The sequence below is a fragment of the Oculina patagonica genome, chromosome 12 (assembly GCF_052425735.1).
Source record: "Oculina patagonica isolate OP01 chromosome 12, crgOcupat, whole genome shotgun sequence".
NCBI classification, from domain to species: domain Eukaryota; kingdom Metazoa; phylum Cnidaria; class Anthozoa; order Scleractinia; family Oculinidae; genus Oculina; species Oculina patagonica.
The window spans coordinates 12,367,815-12,391,685 of NC_135769.1; the positions used below are offsets into that span (position 1 = coordinate 12,367,815).

General features: G+C 38.4%; 3 protein-coding genes across 3 annotated transcripts in view; all 3 read right to left on the reverse strand.

Annotated features, from left to right (window-relative positions):
* The window catches only part of LOC144631510 (serine/threonine-protein phosphatase 2A regulatory subunit B'' subunit gamma-like), a 212,672-nt gene that overhangs the window by 120,190 nt on the left and 68,611 nt on the right, over window positions 1-23,871 (reverse strand). The window lies entirely within an intron of this gene.
* Window positions 9,589-13,379, reverse strand: LOC144633421 (uncharacterized). Its single transcript, XM_078492298.1, has 2 exons — window positions 13,353-13,379; window positions 9,589-12,475 (listed from the first exon to the last, which is right to left on the reverse strand). The coding sequence occupies exons 1-2, from the start codon at window positions 13,377-13,379 to the stop codon at window positions 9,746-9,748; spliced, it is 2,757 nt and encodes a 918-aa protein (XP_078348424.1). The 3' UTR covers window positions 9,589-9,745.
* On the reverse strand, window positions 13,466-16,947 carry LOC144631516 (uncharacterized). Its single transcript, XM_078489959.1, has 2 exons — window positions 15,594-16,947; window positions 13,466-14,157 (listed from the first exon to the last, which is right to left on the reverse strand). The coding sequence occupies exons 1-2, from the start codon at window positions 15,997-15,999 to the stop codon at window positions 14,054-14,056; spliced, it is 510 nt and encodes a 169-aa protein (XP_078346085.1). The 5' UTR covers window positions 16,000-16,947; the 3' UTR covers window positions 13,466-14,053.

Consider the following 23,871-nt stretch of genomic DNA (forward strand, 5'->3'; position numbering starts at 1 on the left):
AAGAAATTTACGCGTGCAAACGTGACATCTCTACGCGTGCGGTATGCAAAAACGCTGGTATTAAACAACTCAATCGTTTTCTGTATTTCATTTAATATTTACAAGAGCGAATTGTGAAGGAAAATGTGTTTTCAAATATTAGTTAATAAATTACAAATGTGTCATAATCTCCAAAATTTGCACGTAGCAATCTTGTGCTCTTAAAAGGAAAAGGAAGCTCGTGTCTACCTAGGCAGCATTATACAGGAAAAAATTCTAAGTGATTAATTTGATAAATCGAAGATTCATGTATATTTCTGAGGTGCGTTTTCTAAACGAAAAACTTAACTAGTCACATGTTAATTTTATTTCGCGTGGTATTTTCCATCATAAAGTCCACGCCATTCCAAATATTTTGTTGTATCATTTACACGAATCATTTCCGGTCCCGGGATTATTTGCGGCCCAGTTTGGGATCAGTTGCGGTCCGGGGATCATTTGCGGGCCGGGATCATTTGCGGGCCTGTACATCACTCTTTGTGCGCAGAAAAGGAAATGCATTTAATTTTAAAACAAAAAAAAAACGAAGAAATACTAAAATAAATTTTTAAAATATGAAATGAATGAATACTCGTGCAATCCTAAAATCGATTTCGCATAGGTAAGTAGTAAGTAAATGATTTTCCCAATCAGAGGCATTCATCACACCTTTTTGGCTTGTCAAAGATTTCGCTCGTCTGAGCCCACGATAAAATCATGTGATACTGTTCAGCGGATGCCTTGTTATCGCAGCTATTATTAAATCAACCATAACATGGAAGTCCATTCTCAAAGATGTAAGCTGACGTTTAATTTACCTTAGCGTTAACTTATTTCTGAAGTATGGCCGCCATGTTGCATGTCGTCGTACGTACGGACATACGTAGAGAGCACGCATTTGCGAGCCATGCCATGAGGGCCATAAAAAATCAAATGCAGGGTTCTCCTAATCATATGATTATGGGGATCCGCTCTGCTACCCTGTAGGCCGCAGGAGAGCTCGACTGAAATGTAGTGCGATAAGGTCATCATTGACCTACACGGAAATCACGTTTTCACTCATTGCGACAACAGAACTTTTTTAATGAGGTAACAGATGGTTCAACAAATCACGTGTGAGTCAGTTAATTATAATTAAGTGTTGGTTACGTCATTGATGACGTATGTGTAACATTATTACACTTAAGTCCAGATGTTGTCACCCTTAGAAGTTTATTACATTTAAGGCCAAATGTTATTACATTTAGGAGTTTATTACATTTAGGTCTTCTATACCTCGTGTAAATGAAAAACATTAGGGTAGTCAAAACCTCTAGCCAAGTGCAACTCAAAAAACGTTTAACACAAGCCAATTATTTTTATAGCTCTGGTTGGCCTGGCTTTCGTCTACGTCTTCGAAACTTCTCACTTCACCCAGGTATCTGTTCAACAGTCGTCAGAAGTCGAGAATTTAATGACGACTGTAGAAAGAGTGATGGCGATCACTCAACTTGAGTCTGAACCTGGATACAAGACAGTAACAACACGGCCTGAACACTGGCCAACGAACGGAGAAATACAATTCACCGGGGTATCGCTGAGATACTATCCTGAAGGACCAAGAGTACTCAAGAATCTGAATTGGAATATCGATGGACAGTCCAAGATTGAAATTGTGGGTAGAACAGGTGCTGGGAAATCTAGCATCATAGCTGCTATCCTGCGCATGCCCGAAGCTGAAGGGCAAATTACAATTGACGGAGTGGAGCTAAAACATTTGAACATTCAAGAATCTCGGAAATGCATCTCCGTCCTAAACCAAAGTCCTGTTGTGTTCAGTGGGTCCCTGAGAAAGAATCTCGATCCAATGGAAAAACACAGTGATGTTGAGTTGTGGGAAGCACTAGAAGCAGTGCAACTAAAGCAATTGGTGGAAAACTTTCAGGGGAAGCTAGATTACACACTGAACTCTAGAGGAATGAATCTAAGTGTAGGCGAAAAACAGTTAATTTGTCTCGCTCGTGTGCTCCTGCAGGAGAGTAAAATTGTTTTCTTAGATAAGCCCACTGCTCATGTAGATCCCAAAACAGAACAAATCATACACAAAACAATACGAGAAAAACTGAAGAACTCAACAGTGATCACAATCGCACATCGGCTACAAACCATTGAAGACTGTGACAAGATTGTGGAGCTGAGAGACGGACAGTTGTTAGTTGAGTCGCTGGGTAGATCAAATGTTTTATAATACAAGATTAAATTTATATAAAACTATTCAAACGTCTCTTTTCGTGAGCTGATTTATTTACCCACTCGAGAGACGCCTAAGGCATGGTCCACACTAATGCGCTCTCGTCGATGCATTTTTTCCTTTCATCCACCCTGATACGATAGGGTTCCAGGGTTCTATTTAGGATTTTTCGTTTGGGGGAGAAGTTGCGAGTGGCCGAAGGCCACGAGCTTCTAGGGGGGGTCCGGACATAAATGGATATGTGCTGAGATGCAATCTGGTGTATTTTGAGACACAACCTTGATATATTTTCACCGTAATTTTATATTGTTTTTTGATCATCACATGATTAGGTTTTCACAATGTTAGCTCGGCTGAGACGAAGAGTTCCTATTGCGTTATTTATACACTACAAAGAAGTGAATAAACGAGATAAACAGCGGCAATGTTTCAGTTCTTAACCTATCTTCGTAGGGATGGAAAATTTCTAGATAGCAATGTAACTGCATGTACACTGACCTGAATGATATATTGATTTATCTATGTACTGTATAAATTATCACAAATTTTTTTGGGGGGGAAGCTTCTACCCCTGAACACCTCTAGATAGAACCCTGGGTTCTGTATGCAAATGTTTTCACTCTTGACAACGGTTTCCAACGAACAACGTTTTAATAGGCGTATCATTGTGGACGATAGGCGGAAACGCGTGTGTGTGGAATGGGCTTGAAAGCCTGCTTGAAAAAGACCATTCCCATCAGTTCAACTCATTTCACTGGACAAAACCTCATAACTGACTTCTAAAATGGTAGATAAACCGCAAAAATATTTTCATCGCCATTCCCGCTATGTTTTGTTATGGAGGAAACTTTAAACAAGGCTTCAAGTAAAGGTTCAAAAGTCACTTGAGCTCTCATGGCAGCTTGTTTGCTTATGGTTTGAGGTATCGTCGGTATGGTTGTCTTCAGATTAGGTTTACGGTTTTTTCAATCCTTGCTAAAAGCAAGTTCACAGTCAGCCATTCTTTCCTCCATATTTCCTGAGCTTAGTTGCCCCAGTCCGCATCGTTTGATTGCAGCATAAACTTTTTGCACATTCACTCACATTTTCAGTTCCTTTCCAATACCATATTTTGTTATTATACATTTACACCGCTTCAGGTCTTTAACACGATGATTTTGTAGTTAAGAGTAGAAAAACTTGACTTGATTGAAAGAAATCGGAAATAACCTTGGACGTATCTAAGCATTCTCGTCCCCATAGCCCTTTCGTTTCTCTTAGCCGGCTGGGCCTTGGCACGAGGAAACAAAGGGCTCTGGGGACACAGAATTTCCAGTCCTAGATTATAGGACTTCCGGTCTTCATGTATGCAGTCATGACGTTTCAAAAGAATGTATGAGAGAGTCGTTACGTTTTCGAATTTATTCAAAAATCCTATGTCCCCAGAGCCCTCTGTTTTCTCGTGCCAAGCCGGCTAAGAGAAACGAAAGGGCTATGGGGACGAGAATGGTATCTAAGCTCCCGGACTATCTTACCCGGTTTACCACGTCCTTGTTCTTGCACGTCAACGCAGATCAAAAGTTCTTAGGAAATTTCAAAAATTTTAAGTATATTTTTTTCCGCTTTTCTTATTTCATTTCCGTTACAACGCGTTGTAGGACTTAATGTTTTTATGCATACTTATTTTAATCGTATCATGGATTTTTGAAACAAAGTAAAAACTAAGACTGACCGAGACCTCGAGACTCTTCTTTGAACTTCTAAGACTAAGATAAACAAAATAAAAAAATCCAAGCCTCATAAGCCAAGCGCTTTAAAAAAAGACGTTATAATCAAAATCTCTTGGTCAAGTAAGAGCTTAGCTTGCTAAATGATTTTGAACTAGTTGCGAGTAATTATACTAGCCAAGATAACTAGACTGCAAACAGTAAGATAATGAGATAGTGGTATGCGTACGAAACGCGCGAAAGCGGAAATACGTCAAGCTTTATAAGACCTGAAGCTCAACTGAGCTAATAAGCTATGGCTGTCGGGTTTTACAGAACCTCACTAGTATAGCTGCTTTCTTTTAATGCTGTCTGCGGCTGAAATATGGTAGAACGCACGCACTCCGAATTGCCTGCATGCCAACCCTCACGGACTATTGGGATGTCTTCCGGATACAAACTGAACGGAGGGGTTATGAAATCTGCCAGACACGAAGCAAAATGCTAAGCGTGATGAAGTTTGAAAACTGTTTTGGCCGATTTTAGGCAACTTTAGCGAGAATTTGGTATATTGAAATCGACGGTCCTGTTTATTGGTCAGGAGTTTTTTTAGAGAAGAGGTACCGTCACGCAAGATCAAGTCACAAGACAAGCGTCGAAAGCGTAAAAGTAAGTAAAAAAAGAATATAAAATCATCTAGACTATATCTAGTCAGCCCGCGGTAGTCTAGGCCCATTGCCTCTGGAAAGATCGTTAGTCTGGACAAAACTACGACTGGGCTATCTGTACAACGTCTTTTACGAGCTGCAGTCTGTAAGCTGTTGAACTTAACCAGATTTCGCTGTATAGCAAATAATTTACGGCCTTCTCTCAGTCACGTGTACTACAGAAGTCTGGTAATATAAGAGGGCCAATCCTGGCTCCGGTAAATGTGAAGTCATTCATTCGGAGTTCATTCAGGTAAAAAAATTTGTCAAATTCTCAGCAAGTATTATAGACTTCTACTAATTCCGAATAAGTGCCTCCCAAATGCATTGGTGAACTGTTTGTTTACGACGGCTTGTTTTTTCAGTTTCTTTACTTGTTTACTTGTTTTTAATACACCGGTGTCAAGTTAGAATTTTGAGCGCTTTTTTTAAAACTCTTCAAAACGGTTAGTTGGTCTATCAGTTACCCACTCATGTTTCAAAGGCTGATTACGATTGATTTTAGTTAAGTTTAGTATAGATTAGTTTATTTTAGTTGAGTTGTGTTTAGTTTAGTTTAGTTTAGTTTAGTTTAGTTTAGTTTAGTTTAGTTTAGTTTAGTTTAGTTTAGTTTAGTTTAGTTTAGTTTGGTTTGGTTTGGTTTGGTTTAGTTTAGTTTAGTTTAGTATAGATTAGTTTATTTTAGTTGAGTTGTGTTTAGTTTAGTTTAGTTTAGTTTAGTTTAGTTTAGTTTGGTTCGGTTTGGTTTAGTTTAGTTAAGTTTAGTATAGATTAGTTTATTTTAGTTGAGTTGTGTTTAGTTTAGTTTAGTTTGGTTTGGTTTGGTTTAGTTTAGTTAAGTTTAGTATAGATTAGTTTATTTTAGTTGAGTTGTGTTTAGTTTAGTTTAGTTTAGTTTAGTTTAGTTTAGTTTAGTTTAGTTTAGTTTAGTTTAGTTTGGTTTGGTTTGGTTTAGTTTAGTTAAGTTTAGTATAGATTAGTTTAGTTTAGTTTAGTTTAGTTTAGTTTAGTTTAGTAATCCTGCTTGTGTTCGTGCATTAGGCTATAACGGCTGTTGGGGGTAATAATTCCGCGTTCAAAGTCGTGGCTCGAAAGTTACTAAGTCTATATGTCTGACGTAAAACGAAAAGCAATTTATTTTCATGTGCCAGTCACAAAAAAGAGAAATAACACATTAACCAAACAGAACTTAAAGTAAAGCATATAACATTGGAAACACAGACAATACAAGTCACGATCGATTTGGTTGTCGTTTCTGATTGGTTTATTTAAACTGAGCAGTGTGTTTACTTCTGTCTAATTAGGGCACGTACAGTACACACATAAACATTTGCAGAGCGTATTAAATACAAACGAAAGCAAACTCAACGTTAAATTCAAATGCAACTTCAAAGGAATATCTCTACGTAGAACTAAGCAGTTCAGGGATTTCATGTTATCTGAGAGCTTTTTTGATTAACCACAGTTGAATTGATCTTCTCATATTAGGTAAGTTAACATATTTACCTTAGTTAAAGGAGAAAAACGGTTTGAGGAAGAACACAGCCTTAAAAACAAAAAAAAAAAACCTGTTGATAAAAGAAAAATGTTTTAGATGCGTGCAGGACTGTTTAAGAGCGTCGTAACATTTTATACTGAGTATAAAATAATTCCAACAAAGCACTCGTACATGGTCCACTATTTGCTAGGTAAGTACCACATTTGAAATAAAGAAGTAATCTACATTGTGGTCCACGGCTGTCCGCATTGATGAAACTAAGCAGATGGTTGTTTTTCTATAAAAAGAAAATATTCCTAGAAAAACTTCGGCCATTCCATCGGGGAGCAGCCGACGATAGACTAGCCATTAATTCACATTCTGGGGAACTAGTATAATATCATCAACTCTGTAGCTTATTAATAGTTTGAACTATTTTTTACCCTGAAATATCAGACATCGAGGTTTACTGTTTACAAAACTAGTAATATTGATTTACATAATAAGCCCTTTTTACAGACCACGTGTAACAGAACTCTTTTTTAGGTTTAAATACTTTATTTATAATCCACTTTCTTCAGTAGTCGATTAAAGGCTGGTTTTCATATAACCACTACAGGGGCAGCTTAAGCACGAAATCTCTCTGCAAAGTTTTTCTTTTTTCCTTTGAAAACTTGTAGTCCATGCTCCCAATAACATCAATCCAAGTTCGGTTATTTAATTTCTTCTGACCAAGCTTGCATTGCATCTCATTATGAGTGTCAGACTATTATCATATTGAGTGGGAGTATTGCGCTTACCGCAAAACTCAAACAAATGAACACGCAACATCCTTGCTTGTCTTGTTTGAATACGGTTTCCTGAACACTTATAGTTTGTTTGTATTACGACCATTTATTGAAAGCTAGATGCGTGGTCAGTTGTCATGATGTATAAAATTCCTTTGAAATAACGGAATCTCTAAATAATAGGGTTTTCTTAAGTGTAGCAAAGACCTGCAAGGTTATAAGGAAAGAAGAAAAAAACGACGGTTAAAAAGGACTTAGGAACCGATTGAGGTGGATTTCGAAAGAAAGAATGAGAAACATTTAAGCTCAATATTCTGAGTCACGCTACCCATAACACAGATCTTTTCATCCAATATTTCGCAGTATCTGTGCGTGTCAATTGAACGCATGTTCAAGTTGGTGCACATTGAAATCAAAGTCTCTTCGAGATACCGACTTTTTTTGCATGAAGTATGAGTCGAAGGTTTATCCTGTGCATTGTTCTTCGAACTTATCATTACGGTTGCTTTGTAGTTTAGTTTAACAATTTCCTATCTTCGCGGAGGAAATGCAGCCATATAATTTTGTCAAAAATGGCTCGTCCGCGCCGGGTATTTATACACATATTCCTCAACATTACACAAATAAACAGTGCAAATTTCACCGAGATCTGACAATTCTATACTTTAAAATTGCAAGGACCTTTCGAGGCAGTCGATTACGGCAGCGAAATTAGCAAATGAAACAGCAAAATATGCGTTCGACGCTTTGTTTTTGTGACGCCATATTTGAATTGTTATAGGTAGACCGCTGTTCAATGTGTTCAAGGCCGTATCGTTACGATTGCTCCACGAAAGAGCACGAAAAAAATACGGATATTTCCGACTACTGTCGGAGAAAACATTGCGTAAACAAATCGATACACTCAAGCTGCGTTTTTTCTGACTCGTCCCCAGTCGTCTTCATATAGCACGCGGCAATCTCTCCCTCCGCTGTATATTTGCCGCGTGCTGTATGAAGACGACTGGGGACGAGTCAGGCGTTTTTTCGCTCCCCGCCCCCACCCTCTTGCTTCTTCTGTTTTGTGCTGGCGTCCAGGTCTCTCGCCGTTCTCACCGAGCACTCATCGATCGAAAAACACGAAAAATAGAGGGCTGTGGACAGTCTATGCGAGGGTCGGATATCAAAACACAGCTTCTTCGTGGGCTTAAGTGTCATTGTCAGAGAAAACCAGGCAATGCCAAAAGATGGGGGTCAGCCGATTTCCCCCATTTTTTCAGCATTTAATACCTATCAGATAAGATTAAGATTGATGCTACTTAAATGATTTTCTGGCTTTTTGATCCCGAGATTGACCACCCCCCTAAGTTTTGGCACAGAAAGAGCCAAAATTTCTCATAAAAAAGGCCATCTTCTCGGTTCTTAAAACAAATCTTCCTTTAGCATTAAGCTCACATATTTTTTTCTCGAGCTAAACTAACCATTTCTAGATGTTATGAATGTTTTAAAACACATTTTGAATTTAACTGTAATTTTTGACATATTTTCTAATCTGGGTAGGTAGCTTGTGCATGCAGCATAGTGAATTTCGGGGGATTTTTAAATATCATTTTTTCAAAAGTGCGGTGGTTTATTTTCTATTTAATAACATTTTAGAACAGTCCATACCCTTCTTAATCAAAAACAAAAATTTATTGATTGGCACAAGAAACTCTTTTTCCACGAATTTTGTTCAAAAATAGCTAAAAACGCTCTTATGGCTATTTTCGCGCCATAATTATATTTCGGTCATGTGACATACCATCGATAAAATTACATTTTCAATGGCGTTGTTGAATTCCTATTTATTGTAAAAGTTTAGTTTTTTGTTATAGGGGGGTGCCTCTGGAGAAATCTTGGCAATTATACAGGAATTGAGAGGTAAAATTTACCTCAAAATACCAATAACAGTTGGTATTACAAACGTCAAAACAAACAATATAGAAAATCTAAACCTAAAAGTCATTTCTTCCAAATACAACACTCTATTCCAGAACTAGCCTTGTTTAACATATCCCGACAACAACAAAAAAGCATATTTACTACTCTTTCAACAGCTAAGTACTATAACAAAACTGAGTCACAGAGCCACATACGTTGTTATAGAGTCTTTATAGCTGTTGCTTTGATAATTTGGTCTTCGCTGTTATAAACACAACTTACAGCAAAATAAAAAAAATAATCGACTATGTATTTGACCGTTGATTCAATTTTTTCAACAGTCGACGAAAGGTTATTACTTTTGTTAAAATAATTCCACTGTCTTGTAAGTGTTGTTCTACGGAGAGAAAGATAATCATGTTGCATTGTCAAACACTTGAATCAAAATCGCGTACTGCCATTAACGAGCAGCTGAAAACAGCGAGTTTGCCCCCGTGATCCTCAAGAACCGAGGTTTTGCCCGGGCGGTTTTGACATAAAAAAAAAAACAAATGGTAGCACTTCAACATTAATGAACAATAATAGAAGTACAAAACTTTGGTTATGCCTCCCAACTGGAACCATGATTTGTATTTTTCTTTTCCGCCACCAGCTGCCTAAATACTAAAACGATATAGAAAGTTGCTCATTTATTGAAATTTAAACACCGTTTGATTTTTTTTTAATTTTGTTTTTTAACTCTTTCCTTCCAAATACGTACAAAACATTTATTTTTTCGCAACTTCGCACCGCTTCGCATTCATTTGGCGCGGTTTCAAGACGCAAGTCGTGATCCTATGCTAAGCCAAGGTTGAAGCTTTTGCCCGAGGGGCGTAACGTGATACGTTTTCTTTCGGTAAAAACCTGCGTTTCAGGTGGTGAGGTATAAAAACAAATTTTACCTATTTCTGACACGAGCAAGACTTTGAGTAGGCTATGAGTGGCTCGGTATAAGTACGTTTTCGTGAGTAGCTTCCATTTGTCTGCAGCTGTAAAGCAGTGCACACATCTCTCAACTGTGCTAATTTAAGCGTATTGAGCTTTCCAGCACTCGCAAGTTCACAAACGTTCACTTCTTCGACTTGAATTGGGTGATTGGGAGCTTCGATGTCTCTGTACACTTCCTGACGTATGGCTTGAATGCAGTCTTCTGATTCAAGGGCTTCAAGGTCTTCCTCCGCAATTTCTTCATCTTCTTGGCTCTCAATTTCGCCAGTTTGCCTTTGACGCTGTATCGCTGACATTCGTGAGAAAAAGCTACTTATCTGTTTGGCGGTCCTCCATTCCTCTGGTTTGAATTGGAGCTTCCCACTACCATCTCTGACACACTTCATCTCTCTAGCCACCTGCACTGGATCAGCCTTGCTACGTGGGCCAAAGTCCTTTAGCACTGTCAAGCCAGTTTCTGCCTGTTGTGCAACTTCTAACTCGTTGTACGCTAAAAAATTGCCAGGTCCAATGCTAAATGCGCGCCAAACACGTACTCCGTCCTCTTCAAAGGAAAAATTGTTTAGAATGCTGATTCCCGGTAGCTTGTTGGCGTTTATCTCTCTGCTTGTATTTACTTTCACAACTGCTGCCCTGACTCCCTTTAGCCCTCCATGAGACTCCAACGCCGTCTTCATGTCCTCTGCACATATTACATCATGTTTCTCATTGACCCATCGTCGTATATGTGCCTTCATTGGTGCAGTCTTGCGATCGCAGATATCTTTGCCTGACTGCGGCTCTGAGAAGTCATAACGCAGGACATTGATGTTGGTTCTTTGACCAATTGACGGAAGGCTGAGCAACAGGGGACCACTATGGTAGCACCCTGCGTTATCAGATCTTAGATAAACGTTCTTTATCTCGGGTGACTCTTTCTTGATGGTTTCGAGGAGATGCTCTATGATAGAGGCTACAGCGAAGCTGTCCTGTGTGCAGTTATCAAGTATGTGGACAAAGCATTCCACTTGAAACTTCTCAGGAGCCTCCTTGGTGATTACAGCACTCACATGCCAACTTCGGCCTCGTTTCCCGAAAAAATCGCTCATCCGTTCCCTGTATCGTTGTGGGAGGTATTTCATGGCCCAGTCCATAACGACTAAGCATGATACTGAATCGAGTTGTGCAAGAGCATATTGTTTCCCCTCTTCTTGATTTACCGTGCGAAGTAAGTGCGCTTTCCAATCCTGGATAGATGCCGCACTCAGTTTGAATTCGTGGCTTAATTGCCATCTCTGCTCTTCGGACATTTCAGCATGGTTGATTTCAGATTCAATTTCCTTGAAAACTGTTTCAAGGGACTCGCATGTCTCGCAGACGATACAATGTTCGTGCTGACATGTGCCTTGCAGGTTGGCGTTACTTGAATCACTCAGTGCATGTGTAGTGCAGTGATCAGCACAGCTTTCCTCTCTGCCAACATGGGACTTAAACTCAGTCTTGAGGTATCTCTTTGCCTCCTTGATTTTTTGCTCCGATGACTTCAACCAAGTAGCCTCTGATCCGTGGTCACCTAGCGTCTTAATGACGTCAAGAATAGTGTCTATGGCCTCCGTTCCTTCAGCTGTAGTGTTGTCGAGCCCTTGTAATGATTTCTGCATTGACGCACCACATACCTCAATTATTCTGTACAATGAGCGCTGTCCTGCTGGCTCGAAATTCTGCTCTTGGCAATAGGCTGAGTACTGCTCAATGATTCTGGATGGTATCATAGTTCTCACAACTGCTGGAATAACGATACTCTCTCCTGTATCGAGTTTAAGAACTTTTGTACCAAATGCAACGTCTTGCACCATGTCAGGTCTTGCTAGATAATCAACAAAATGATCAATTTGAGCAGAAGAGATCCGTGATCGAAAAATCGGGTCGTTTGGAACTGGCTGACCTTCCCCGACCTTTGTAGCATGCTGACGTGCTTCGTCTATTCGCCATTTTGTCAGTGTTGGTATCATGGCCATTAACTCCTGCTTGCTAAAATCATTGGCAAAAAGAGAGAGTATTTGTCGTTTAGTTTGCCACGACTCGGCCTGGTTGTATGACTTTATCAGGACATCTATTAACCCAGAACTTGGATCAAAACTTCTTCGTCTGGTGGCACCAGCAGAACTTGTCGTAACTGATCTTTTCTGTCGAACAGCCGTCCAAAGTTCTTCTTCCTGGCCTGGACTGAGGACTGTCAGTACTTCGTTGAAGGTTTCTTTAGCTTTTCGCAGATAGTATTTTTGCTGAGTTGTAGATATGTCATCCCAAGACGTATTCAAAGTTGATAAAATGGGGCTAACTCTTCCTCCGGATAAACCACTGACGGCGTTGTTTAACAGCTGTCGTTTCTTTTGTTGTTCTTCTATTTCGTCGGACCAGATGCTGATTTCCTCTTCAGGAACACTTTGTTGGGATGATTGCGATGACGTTGTATAAGGCTCTTCTTCTGTATCATCTGATGATGCCAAAGCGCGCTTCTCTTCTCCCCATAGCGGCTGTTCACAGGCGTCTCCTTCATCAGGTGGTTCCACGTGTTGTGCACGTGGCTGTTCACAGACATCTGTTTCACCAATAAGTTGAACCTCTTGTGGCTGTTGTCCTTCATCAGGCAGTTCAAACTCATCTGGCTGTACAAAGATATCTTCTTCATCAGGCACCGAAGACTAAAATTGAAACAAAAGGGATTGACTACATTTTCACTGTTTGTTTTAGTGACACAGTAACTGTAGAGGGTCCACTCTCGAATATAGCACCAGAAAATCAAGTGCTTTTAAAAAGTCTCGCTTAATATATCATTGAGTTTTACCCAGTCCCATTTAGGATTCAGAAAAGGATAAAAAAGTACCGATGAGATAAGGAACTGGTGATTTGTAAGCGAAAGGGGAAGTGAGAAAAATTGCGCTGCTATTTTCCCTCTTATCTTCCCGACATGGCCTGTGCATTTCTGAATTTTTTCTTTCCTTCACCTTTTTGCGCGTTTGCACTTTGCCATCGCCGGAATCTTACGTAGTTTTCTCTCTTTCTGAACTATAAACAACGACTAGATATGAGTCAGTTCTCAGAAGGTTACGCTTATAGTTTTATATCCCAATAAGCTCAATCAGTGGAAAAAAACAGTGTGCAGTGTCACAAGATATTGACATTGACAGCGTAGTTACTGCGCGGTTTTTAAAGGAGGTCCTTCTTTACTACAGATCTAGAACCGTAGCTAAGAATTTGCCGAAGACAAAGCGAACGTAATGGTAATGCTTAATGGTGAATTTTTTGATGGGGAGGACAACTACATTGAAAACATTGATATTGCGCGCGCGTAACTAGTGCCAGTCCCAAACCGCGCGCTTTAATTTAAAATACCTAAAACTTGGAGGAAAGAAGGTAGTGTTCCGATTTTCTAAAAGAAATAGAGACAAAATAGCCTTCTTTTTAATCCTCTTATGGAATTACCGTTTACGTGTAATAACGGAACGCCAATGAAGAGAGTCTGAAAATGCGGATGTTATTACGCTATAACTTTCATAATAATGCAAGTTTCATAAAAACCATAGGTGGCATTATGCACGTGGACATTCTTTATCTGTTGGCACTAATTCTAATTTTCAGTTCCATGTGTCTTCTTAGTTTAAGGGTTTTTTCTATTTCGGTCACGTGACTTGTCAAATATGGCCATGATATGAAACACTTGAAGAACTCTTCAAAGAAACAAAGATATGCAAAAAGCTTATCCGTAGGAGATTAGGTATCTAGAAAATGACGGTCAGAACTTTTCTTAGCAACAAATTGGTACGAAAATGAATAATTGTGCGTGAAGATAATTGGCTGTTTTTCAGGCAGCAAGAATCGCAGTGGAAATATTTTGAGATGGCCATACCAGTCGTTTTGTTCAATGTTGCAAAAAATACTTAAATAAGCTTTGATATGTGTAAATCGCATTATTGATACTGTGGTGCTTACCAAAAAAGTATTCGTTTTGTTCCATGCATGACCACTTGATTGTGTTTGCGACAGATAGTACAAACATCATGAAACAGTAAATGAATGAAAGGAAATAATACACCTTCCACCTATTTCTCGAAGTGTCCAACATGTAGGAATGCGGAACGGCTTGAGCTATCTTACTAGGTTCCGAAAGGAGCAGGTATCTTTTACATAAGTTTCCTCGATTTCCAGGAGGTAGGTGTGGTCCTTACATTTATGAAGGGAATAAAGCAGTCTTATAAGACCTTAAAAAATATACGGTGCAGTTAGAAGAAATATGAACACGCAACCTGTTGAAAGCCGCTTGCCCTGTCAGGACCCTCCACACTGCGTAGTCTGTAATGCTCTGTGCGACATTTTCCGCAAATAGCTGAAAAAAATGGAATACATAAAAATGGATTTCAGTGGATTAGAAAAGAAATCCAGGCTATAAATTACTAAGTGAAAAATGGCTGCAGGATATAGATTTCTCACAGGTTCGGTTCCTTACAGAAATGCTGTAACTGAAATGCTGTTATACACCGAAAGCCGGTTCAGCTTCCCACAGATCGATACCCCAAGATCCATGATATTTATTAATGGGTTTATTAACTGGCGTCAACGCAAATTGTTTAGACTACGGGAAAATAACGCGAAACACGACCAATTGTAAATAACACGACCAACGCAAACATTTGTGATCGTTGTGTCAAATAGAAAATGCAAACAAAATGCAGAAGAAGATTACTTTTTACAGTACAAATCTCTCTCGAGGTTCTACGTAAGCCACGGCCACACAGTAGTTTAGCAGGTCTGGAAATTATGAATTGCGTTTAAATCGTAACAGTACACGAAAAACGCTTGTTGCACCCACTACTGCTATCTTTCTGGTAAGTCTTGGCTTGGCGTCTTTCTTAATTTAATTAATGTAAAATATTTGAACTCTTTCGGTGGAAGGAACCCTGAGACGAATAATTTTTCCTATGTTGACCAAAAGAGCTTTACGCATCCCTTTACACACTAACTTGAATAAACGTCTGACCAAACGATTTGGTTGTCCAAAATAAAACGGGCAAAAAAGATTCTCGTGACTTTGAAACAAACATTTTGTTTGTCTAAAATCTTGAGTTGTCTTTCTCAATTTAATTAATGTAAAATATTTAAACTTTTTTGGTGGCGAAACTAAAAAGGAATCCCAAGACGAATAATTTTTCTTATAGTGGCCAAAAGAGCTTTAAGCATCCCTTTACACACTAACTTGAACAAACGTCTGACCAAAAGATTTGGTTGTCAAAAATTTAACTGGTATAAAGATTCTCGTGACTTTGAAACAAACATTTTGTTTGCCGCGTTTAATCTTTATGATCTATGTACATCTTTGGTCAAAATTGTGCTTGTATGCAAATTCTTACACAAGTTTGGACTTATTTCAGTTGTTATTAGTAATAAAAACGAAAATGTAGCCCACAACAAAGATCAAAACAGGGATGTTTTGCGCTCTTATTGGCGAAATTGGAGTACATTAAATAAATAGTACAAAGGTGTTTACATCGGGAGCGTCACGATATCAGTTGCGTTACTACAAAAATATGAGTGAAAAACGTATTTCAAAGGCCAAATTGCTTTAGACCTTACGATATATTTTTTTTATCTGAACTCCTACCTGTGTGTACTAATGTCATGTGAGTGAATGTTATCGTTTTGGAGTAGAAGAATGTAGTCGAATCCATGAAGGGTGCGCTCAAATTAGAAATGTCAAACAGTCGCACTTCTTAAGGGACATAAATAAGTCGTTGGCAAAAATTTTAAATATTGAATGAAACTCACCAGATCCTATTGGTACTGCAGAATTGTGTAAAACGAAGATTTCTTTTGACAGCGTGAAATTGACGCGGCGTGGGTCCTTCATCTGTTTGCGTTGACCCTCGTGCAATGGATAGCAACATGTCACAATTTTTCGACCTCGCCAGTCAGCTACTAGTTCCTTTCTGTGTTTGGGACAGATAACCATAGCTGCCACCCTATCTTCAGGCAAATCAAAATACCCTGCTCTGTTTAATATCAGCTCCGTTTCCGTGATTCCTGGATTTTCAGACCGCCAACCTCGCTTGGAGCTTACACCTAGACCAAGCAAGTGGGCTGTGACATCTTGTTTACAAGCATTTAAAGGCAATATTGTGCTAGACCCGACGGAACTACACGGCGATTGTTCTGAAACGAATGAGCAATTCATATCACAGGACTTTTAGATTGTTTTTAAAATGGACTGAACGCGAGAGTCACGAATGGCACAGTAACATTACCAAGAACTGACAAAACTTCCGTGTCGGGCCGAAAAAAAAATGACGTCCCTTTGTCTCACATTTAGTAATTAAGTTGGATCAACTGCCGATAAGACTATATTAAATTAACTTTATCTAATATAATTGGGTTTTTTCTGCGCTGTATTAAAGAGAAGAAAAATAGTTATCTGAAATGCCGTGATAATCCAAGCGGTACTTGCTCATGCAAATTACGACTGAAATTTCGCGGGAAAAAAACAATGAGTTCATGCCATGCAGTGTCTGCAGAATCGATTTCTTGAAATTGTGCATAAAATTTCGAAATAAAAATGAGCAATAATTCCTAAATTTTCTACAATACTAGAACTGCATTAAAATACAAAAATTTCTTTTGAAATCTAATTCACTTGAAATGTAATTTCATTCACGTTATGCAATATAACTGCGTGATCGAGTTTTCCCGCGAAAATAGCCATAAGAGCGTTTTTAGCTGTTTTTGAACAAAATTTGTGGAAAAAGAGTTTCTTGTGCCAATCAATAATTTTTTGTTTTTGATTAAGAAGGGTATGGACTGTTCTAAAATGTTATTAAATAGAAAATAAACCACCGCACTTTTGAAAAAATGAAATTTAAAAATCCCCCAAAATTCACTATGCTGCAGGCACAAGCTACCTACCCAGATTAGAAAATATGTCAAAAATTACAGTTAAATTCAAAATATGTTTTAAAACATTCATAACATCTAGAAATGGTTAATGTTGCTCGAGAAAAAAATATGTGAGCTTAATGCAAAAGGAAGATTTGTTTTAAGAACCGAGAAGATGGCCTTTTTTATGTGAAGTTTTGGCTCTTTCTGTGCCAAAACTTAGGGGGGTGGTCAATCTCGGGATCAAAAAGCCAGAAAATTATTTAAATAGCACCAATCTAAATCTTATCTAATAGGTATTTAATGCTGAAAAAATGGGGGAAATCGGCTGACCCCCATCTTTTGACATTGCCTGGTTCTCTCTGACAATGACAGTTAAGAAGGATTAAACAAAAGCCATATATACAGTGAATGCTATCGAATTATATTTGAAGGTGAAATACGAAGGAATTTTGCTGTCTTTGACTGGAATTCCACTCGAACTGCGTAGATACGATCGCATGTTGTAAAGCCGATTCATGCAACATTGCTGTCAACGCGAGGTCACGTCCCTAACGACCTAGGCTGATGACGAAATAGAATGGGCGCTTGTAGCGACCAAATTTGGCCTAAAAAAGAAGCCTTAAAAGAAGCCCCCATCTCTTGCATTTGTTTTAACTTCAATAATATCTTTGAAAAGAGCAAGTTTTTTGGTATGGTTTATTTTTGACGTTTGTAATTTTTAAACGTTGTAAGTGCTAGTGGCTATTTATTCGTGTTTTAGTTACGCAATCCATTGTTTGTGCGACGCTTTTTATAGATCGCCTTTCAGACACACGTGCGTTGAGATAAGAAAGCTGACATGTCACTTTTAACATTGTTATATAACGTTTGTAAATGTGACAAGTCACGTTTTTTCCACGAGATCGCGTGATCACCCACAGCGGAAAGTAATCCCTTGAGAAATTAAAATATTCCCTTGAGAAATTAAAAAAGTCCCTTGAGAGTAGACAAGAATGTTCCAAATTTTGCCCCACATAACTGCTATTCTCCTATTTTCGCTTGTAAACAAGCAAAAAAAGTCGCAAAAATGACCGCTAAAATTGCGGCGGTCCCCTCGAAGAATTGACGTTGTGTACACATTCCTCTGAGTTCCACCCAGTGATCGATTAGCTAATAAAACAAAGGACCCAATAACCTTGGGTTTTTGTGTTGGTGGATTTTTAAATTAAAAATATTGACCAACGGAGCCGGGTTATGTTAAGGCTGACTGATTGCAGACTAATCAAGCCGGCTTCACAAGCATGCAAGAGCTGTGATGGGGTTGCGAGAAACTTTAAGGTAAATATTAACTTATTTAACGCTCTTAACTTGGGTGTAAGACTCCTCAGACTTCTAAATCTCTGACATTTATGATAAAGGATTAGTTTTGACTTGTTTTAAGCCAGAGGGTCTTGAAACAGATAGGTCAAACCTTTGATCTGTTTGATACATGTGTATATTCATTGCATCTCATAGATGACAGACCTGTGTTTATAAATACTTAAGCCAGTCGTCTTTGACTGTTACAAAGTTAAGGTTACTGTTTACTAGAAAGACGGAATTTCCCTTAGTTTGTTTCTTTTTTCTTTTTTTAAACGAAAAGTCAACTTAAGTGATCGATCTAACATGTGCCGGACAGAAATTGTTTTAAAACAACCAGGAGACATAATTCTTAAAGGAATGTTGATAAACCACCGAGGCTAATCAAAAGCCCTCTGGGCTTATTGTCTTGTGACTCTTTCCAGAGTTTAATTTATTTGAAAATAGACCGCTTTTCACGTCTATTTATTGCTTGTAAAGATATCGAAAATTAAAAAGCGTGCATCTAACATAAAGAAACATTTAGACTCCTCACCCCTAAAATTTAAACTAAAACTAAAGCTACTTTTGTCGCTCGATAAAAGTTGTGACATTCACAACACGATATACGAAACTCTTGATTCACTTGTCAATTCAGAAACCTTTGTCGTGAATGCTTGCGCTTAACTTCACGATTTCACAGTTAAAGATAAAAACAAAGGTTTATTCCAACTACAAAAGGTTCTCACGCGAAAGGCTTAAAATCCAACTAAAAAATATATATAAGATTTGGGACCTGAAAGACAACAACACCGAATTTTCGATCAAGTGGTCCATTGTCACGAGAGCAAGCGCTTACAGCGGAAACCCGTCACGCTTCAATTTGTGTCTGACGGAGAAGCTCTGCATACTATCAGCTGACAGATCCACCTTCTTGAACAAAAGATCTGAGCTTGTTACCAAGTGCAGGCACGAAAACAAGTACTACACGGCCAATCAGAGACAGGATCGTTCCAACCGTCTTCCATGAACGTAGTTTAAATTGTATTTCACCGCATCTAACGACACAGTCTGATGATCGCTTCGCGCGTGAAACTCTGAGTAACTGTCCGTGAAGTTTCTATCTTTAAGTACATGTATTGTATAAGATTTATACATGCTTAAAGTTTTGAAATCGATGCCTTAATAGTATCCATTCCGATCACAATCACGGTAATTAAGCGTCCATCTTGATTCATACTAATTGATCGTTGCTATTTCTGTCAGGCGGATAATGTTTGTACTTATTATTGTCACGCGACTTGTTTCCGACACCTTATCAAAAGCGATTTTTCCAAGCAGCCAAAAGTAGGCTTGACTTAAATTCAAAGTACACTCCAGCATGTAGCCGTTGAACAGTTATAGGACTCCGATAACAGCACAAAAAGAATACAGACACACACAGATTCATAAGCATTTATCTGTCACAGATAATTCTTAAATATCTTAAAAAGGTCAACAAAGTCACAGATTCTCCTTTGTTGTTTTGTGTCTGTGACTGATAAGAACGTTTTCAGCCTCACGTTTCAATAAACTCATGCACACTACCAAGCAAAGTTTCATGGTTGACCTTTCGCGTGTGTCTTCGAGTAATACTCAAATTGAGGACACACAAGGAAAATAATGTCCATGGGATCAGTTGTTTTGAACTAGTTTAATCAGCACAAATTCTAACTTGCCTAAGCTAGCTAGTCAACTGAAGTAAAGGCACACATGTGGTTCGACTACTACGGTCTATTACATCTTTGAAATCGGATCTAATCAAAAATGGAAACGGCAAAAAAAGGTTTTCCTGACATATTGTCGGTCGACATACCTACAGTTCTGTAAGGCGCAATCCTGTTTAAGACATGCTTTTCCCCTATTGCTGTACCAAAATTATAAAACACATTGTTCTCACGAAACGGTAGCTATTATCTGATTAACTAATATGACTAGAATGGTGGGAATCTCGTGTGATTGCTTTTATCACTAAGAAAAACAAACAAAAAGCTTAAAAATAAACGCAACTGTCAGTGTAAACAGCATCTGCAGACCTCTCAAGTCTCACGATTTTGTCCTGAGACTCACGGTTTTCACTTCAATCTCACGACGAGAAACAGAAATCTCACGAAAAAACTGACAGAGTAACAAGTCATTTGATTAGCGCCTGGTTTTAGGACTCTTTTAGTTATTTTTGTCCGTCGGGGCAGTTGATCAGTCTCCCGGTTTTTACCTCAATCTCCAGATTTTTTTACCTCAATCTCCAGATTTCCAGTGCTTTGAGGTTGAGAAGTCTGCATCTGTTTTGTTTAAATCTGATGATCGCATTTTTCGGCATTTACTAAAAAAAGAAAATTTTGACATGGCGGGAAAAATATTGACATGGCGGGAAAATTCCGCGGCCTCAGAAAGCAAATACGCATGGAATGCACCTTGTCCCCTGTAGTATTATCTTGTGTCGTCATGACTACGTCATGACGTCACAAGACAAAAAGGCACGTACATATAGCGGCACGCGCCCTCGGGCAAATACAAGATCAATTAACCAACCACAAGATAACAGTTAAAGAGCATATGCTTTCTAATTCTAATTGAGGCACTAATTAATTAAGTCTTCGTTCCGCACTGGTGTCGCGGCTTCACCCACGTGTTTCATTTTGTTTATGTTTTATCATTCAGTTTTAGTATCACTTCGTCTTTCATTTCCTCCGAATACATGTAAATGTACCAATTCCACGGCCGGTCAAGACTGAAACACAGTTAGTATTGAAGAATCTGGGTTATTTGTGTGTCCAACTATTCTTGAGTATCTAGACACCACACGGACGACAATGTATACATACAATATATACATTTGCTATCCGTCAAACTGAAGGCAAAGGGGACCAGCTTTGCACACTCTTGCTCAGCAGTAGTCGGCAAATGAAACCATCAGAATGTACTTTTGATATTTTGCAATGCTCAGGCTAACTCCTTACTCCTTTTTAAAAAAATCGTACTCTTCTGCTCAGTGTACGTCAAAACAATCGTACCTTTAATTGGTTAGAGGAAAGGCATTTTTTTGTGAGTTCGCTTAAAATTTCTGTGATTTCTACAGCACCCTCGACTTCAAATGATCTCAGTATCTAATAATTTTCATTGGAACGATGAACGTATCGTTGCCTTTAATTCTCAGTCAAACATGCCAGAAAAGCAAATTTCAGCCGCCAGAGAAGACGGCTGAAATTCGGACCAGAAATATTCCTTATTGATTTAATTTCAGTTAGTAAGATTCTCGTTTGATGAGGTCAGTGTTTTAATCAATTTTCATTTATTGATTTTTTGTATTGCATTGAGTACATTCCAAAGGCCGGAATTAAGGGTCAAAGACTCAAATAAATTCATGGACAAAAAAGCGCCACCTCAAATAATGAGGTGGCTCTAATAACGAGGTGTTTGTATCAATGAGGCGACCGTGCATTCCACTTAAGCTCATTCGTGAAAACAACTTTACACTGAAGTAGTTGTCAAATGTCTTTCTAGGTTTACCCGGCGAACTCGCGTGGTGAGATTCGATGAACTCGCGCAACCAATCCGACAGTAGGATTATTTTTCTACCAAACACATGCAAAATTGAAGCCAGTCGGGATTTGGGTCACGTGACATTTCCCGCGCTAACATGACGGTTACATGTTAACATGTAACAGTAACAGTAACAGTAACAGTAACAGTAACATAACAGTAACAGTAACAGTAACAGTAACAGTAACATAACAGTAACAGTAACAGTAACAGTAACATGTAACGGTAACATGTTCGCGGGGGATACCTACAGCATGAATAAATTCATGAAGAGAAATTTTGCTTGACCTGCATCTTTTAAAACGCTTATTTCTCAGCTGTTATGGGTGCGATTAGGCTCAAATTTTACAGAGACATAAAGAAATGATGAAAGATTGTGAATGTCATCTTTTATTTGGTAGATTGCATTTAACGGCGATGTTATATCCTCGTTAGTGCCAAATTGGGAAAAACATGATTTTGTGGCAGAGTTTGAGGAACGAGTAGGAGACAGCACACTGTGATCTTGTCAAAAACTAATCAGTCAATACCTCTAGAGTGTCATAACAGAAGCGGATTTTTTAATTTAAAGTTTGCCAGCAAGTTATGGCGGTTTAAGTGCGCAAATTTAAATTTAATGTCTTCTATCTCTTTCTAAAAGCGCTCTTTTAAAATTCGGCTTCTGTTATGACATACTACAGTATTCCTAGTTTACCTGTCTGCAGTGGCAACTCATGAAGGTCTGTATCCGCGCTGTATTCTCTGCCACAAAATTGTCGGAAAAGTCCAAACTTTGAGATTTCCGAAGGTGTCCCGACCTAAATACGATCATTTTGCCAAGGAGAGATGTAATTATGGTAATTATATTTCACGCTTTTATAGTGAGAACAATGCGTTTTTAAAAAGGACACAATTGTTTATGCCGAATATTTTTGTGATTACTCTGAGTTGCAGAAATATTCAAACTTTAATGAAAATAAGCTCAAAGACTTCCTACAATCTATATGAACGTATATCGCTAAGTGTTGTTTTAAATTGGTTAAAATATCAAAGAAACAGGGATTTTTACAAATTACGCGCACGCGCCCATATTTTTATCCAGTCATAAATATCTCGTAAAGTTGTCGATGTCAGTCGTTGTACTTCGTGCATACGCTTTAAATAAATGTATAATGATGAGCCGAAGGTGTCCCCCGCGACCTTAAAGGCATCTGATTGGTTGATCTATGACGATATTTGCGGTATCCTTGATGGTTTATTACAAAAAACGTACTGCTTTGTTATATGATCAAACAAATCCTATTAGCCAAAAGCGAAACATCAAATTGACAGCAGACAGAATTTCTCAGGTAGCGTCAGAAAGCATTTCATTGAGCACTACACTTAATCTGGGTTTTGTTTTGACTTTGAGATTTCACATCAAAGTGAAGTGCTCGTATAGAAGTTGATAAACTTAACCTTCTCATAGCAAATCTTCATAACTGAAAGCTGACGCAAACAACAGCTATTTATATCAGCATAGGTTCAACTCATCATGTTATGTCCATTAACCAAGGTGTTTTACAATTTTGCAACTTATTAAGGTCACAACAGGGGCATATGATAAATTACATGCTGACTGGTCGACTCGCAACACGAAATTGTTTGACTCTCGGTCAATATCAGTTATCACATGACCTCGTCTCAAGATAACCTTGAACGGCCCTTCTCTGCAGTCCATTAGTACTTATCATGGCAATTTTTGTGATGATAACGGTATATTTATCTAATAAAGTCGAAATATTTCAAAATTTTCTTCTCAACAACCTGTTATTTGACAGCTATACTGTAAACTTCCCTCGATTTCCTTCACCGCATTCGAGATGGTTTATTTGTTTCTATTTCGTGTGACATTGACCCTGTCTGTCACCTGTTCTAGTCGTTATTTACAACGGAAATATCGCTCTAGCACAAACTACCGTTTGCCATTTTGTGGTTGCCTTTTAATAAATTCTTGACAACGCGGTGTCTGAAACGAGAAAAAAGAATTTTGCTGGCAATTGCAATGGGAACTTTAAAGCACACGGAGAAGTCTATACGTAAAATATTGACGCCAGAAAATAGTTTGAATTAGTTCATGTCCACTGAACCTTTTTATTATTAACGCATAATTTATGAGTCGGTGTAAATCAATATGCTTTTCGGAACTTTATATCAATGGTATTTCGACTTAAAAACGTTTAAAAGAATAAAACATAACATGTTCTGTGTTGAGTAGCAACCGGATTTGAGATCGATTATGGCATACTTTATATGA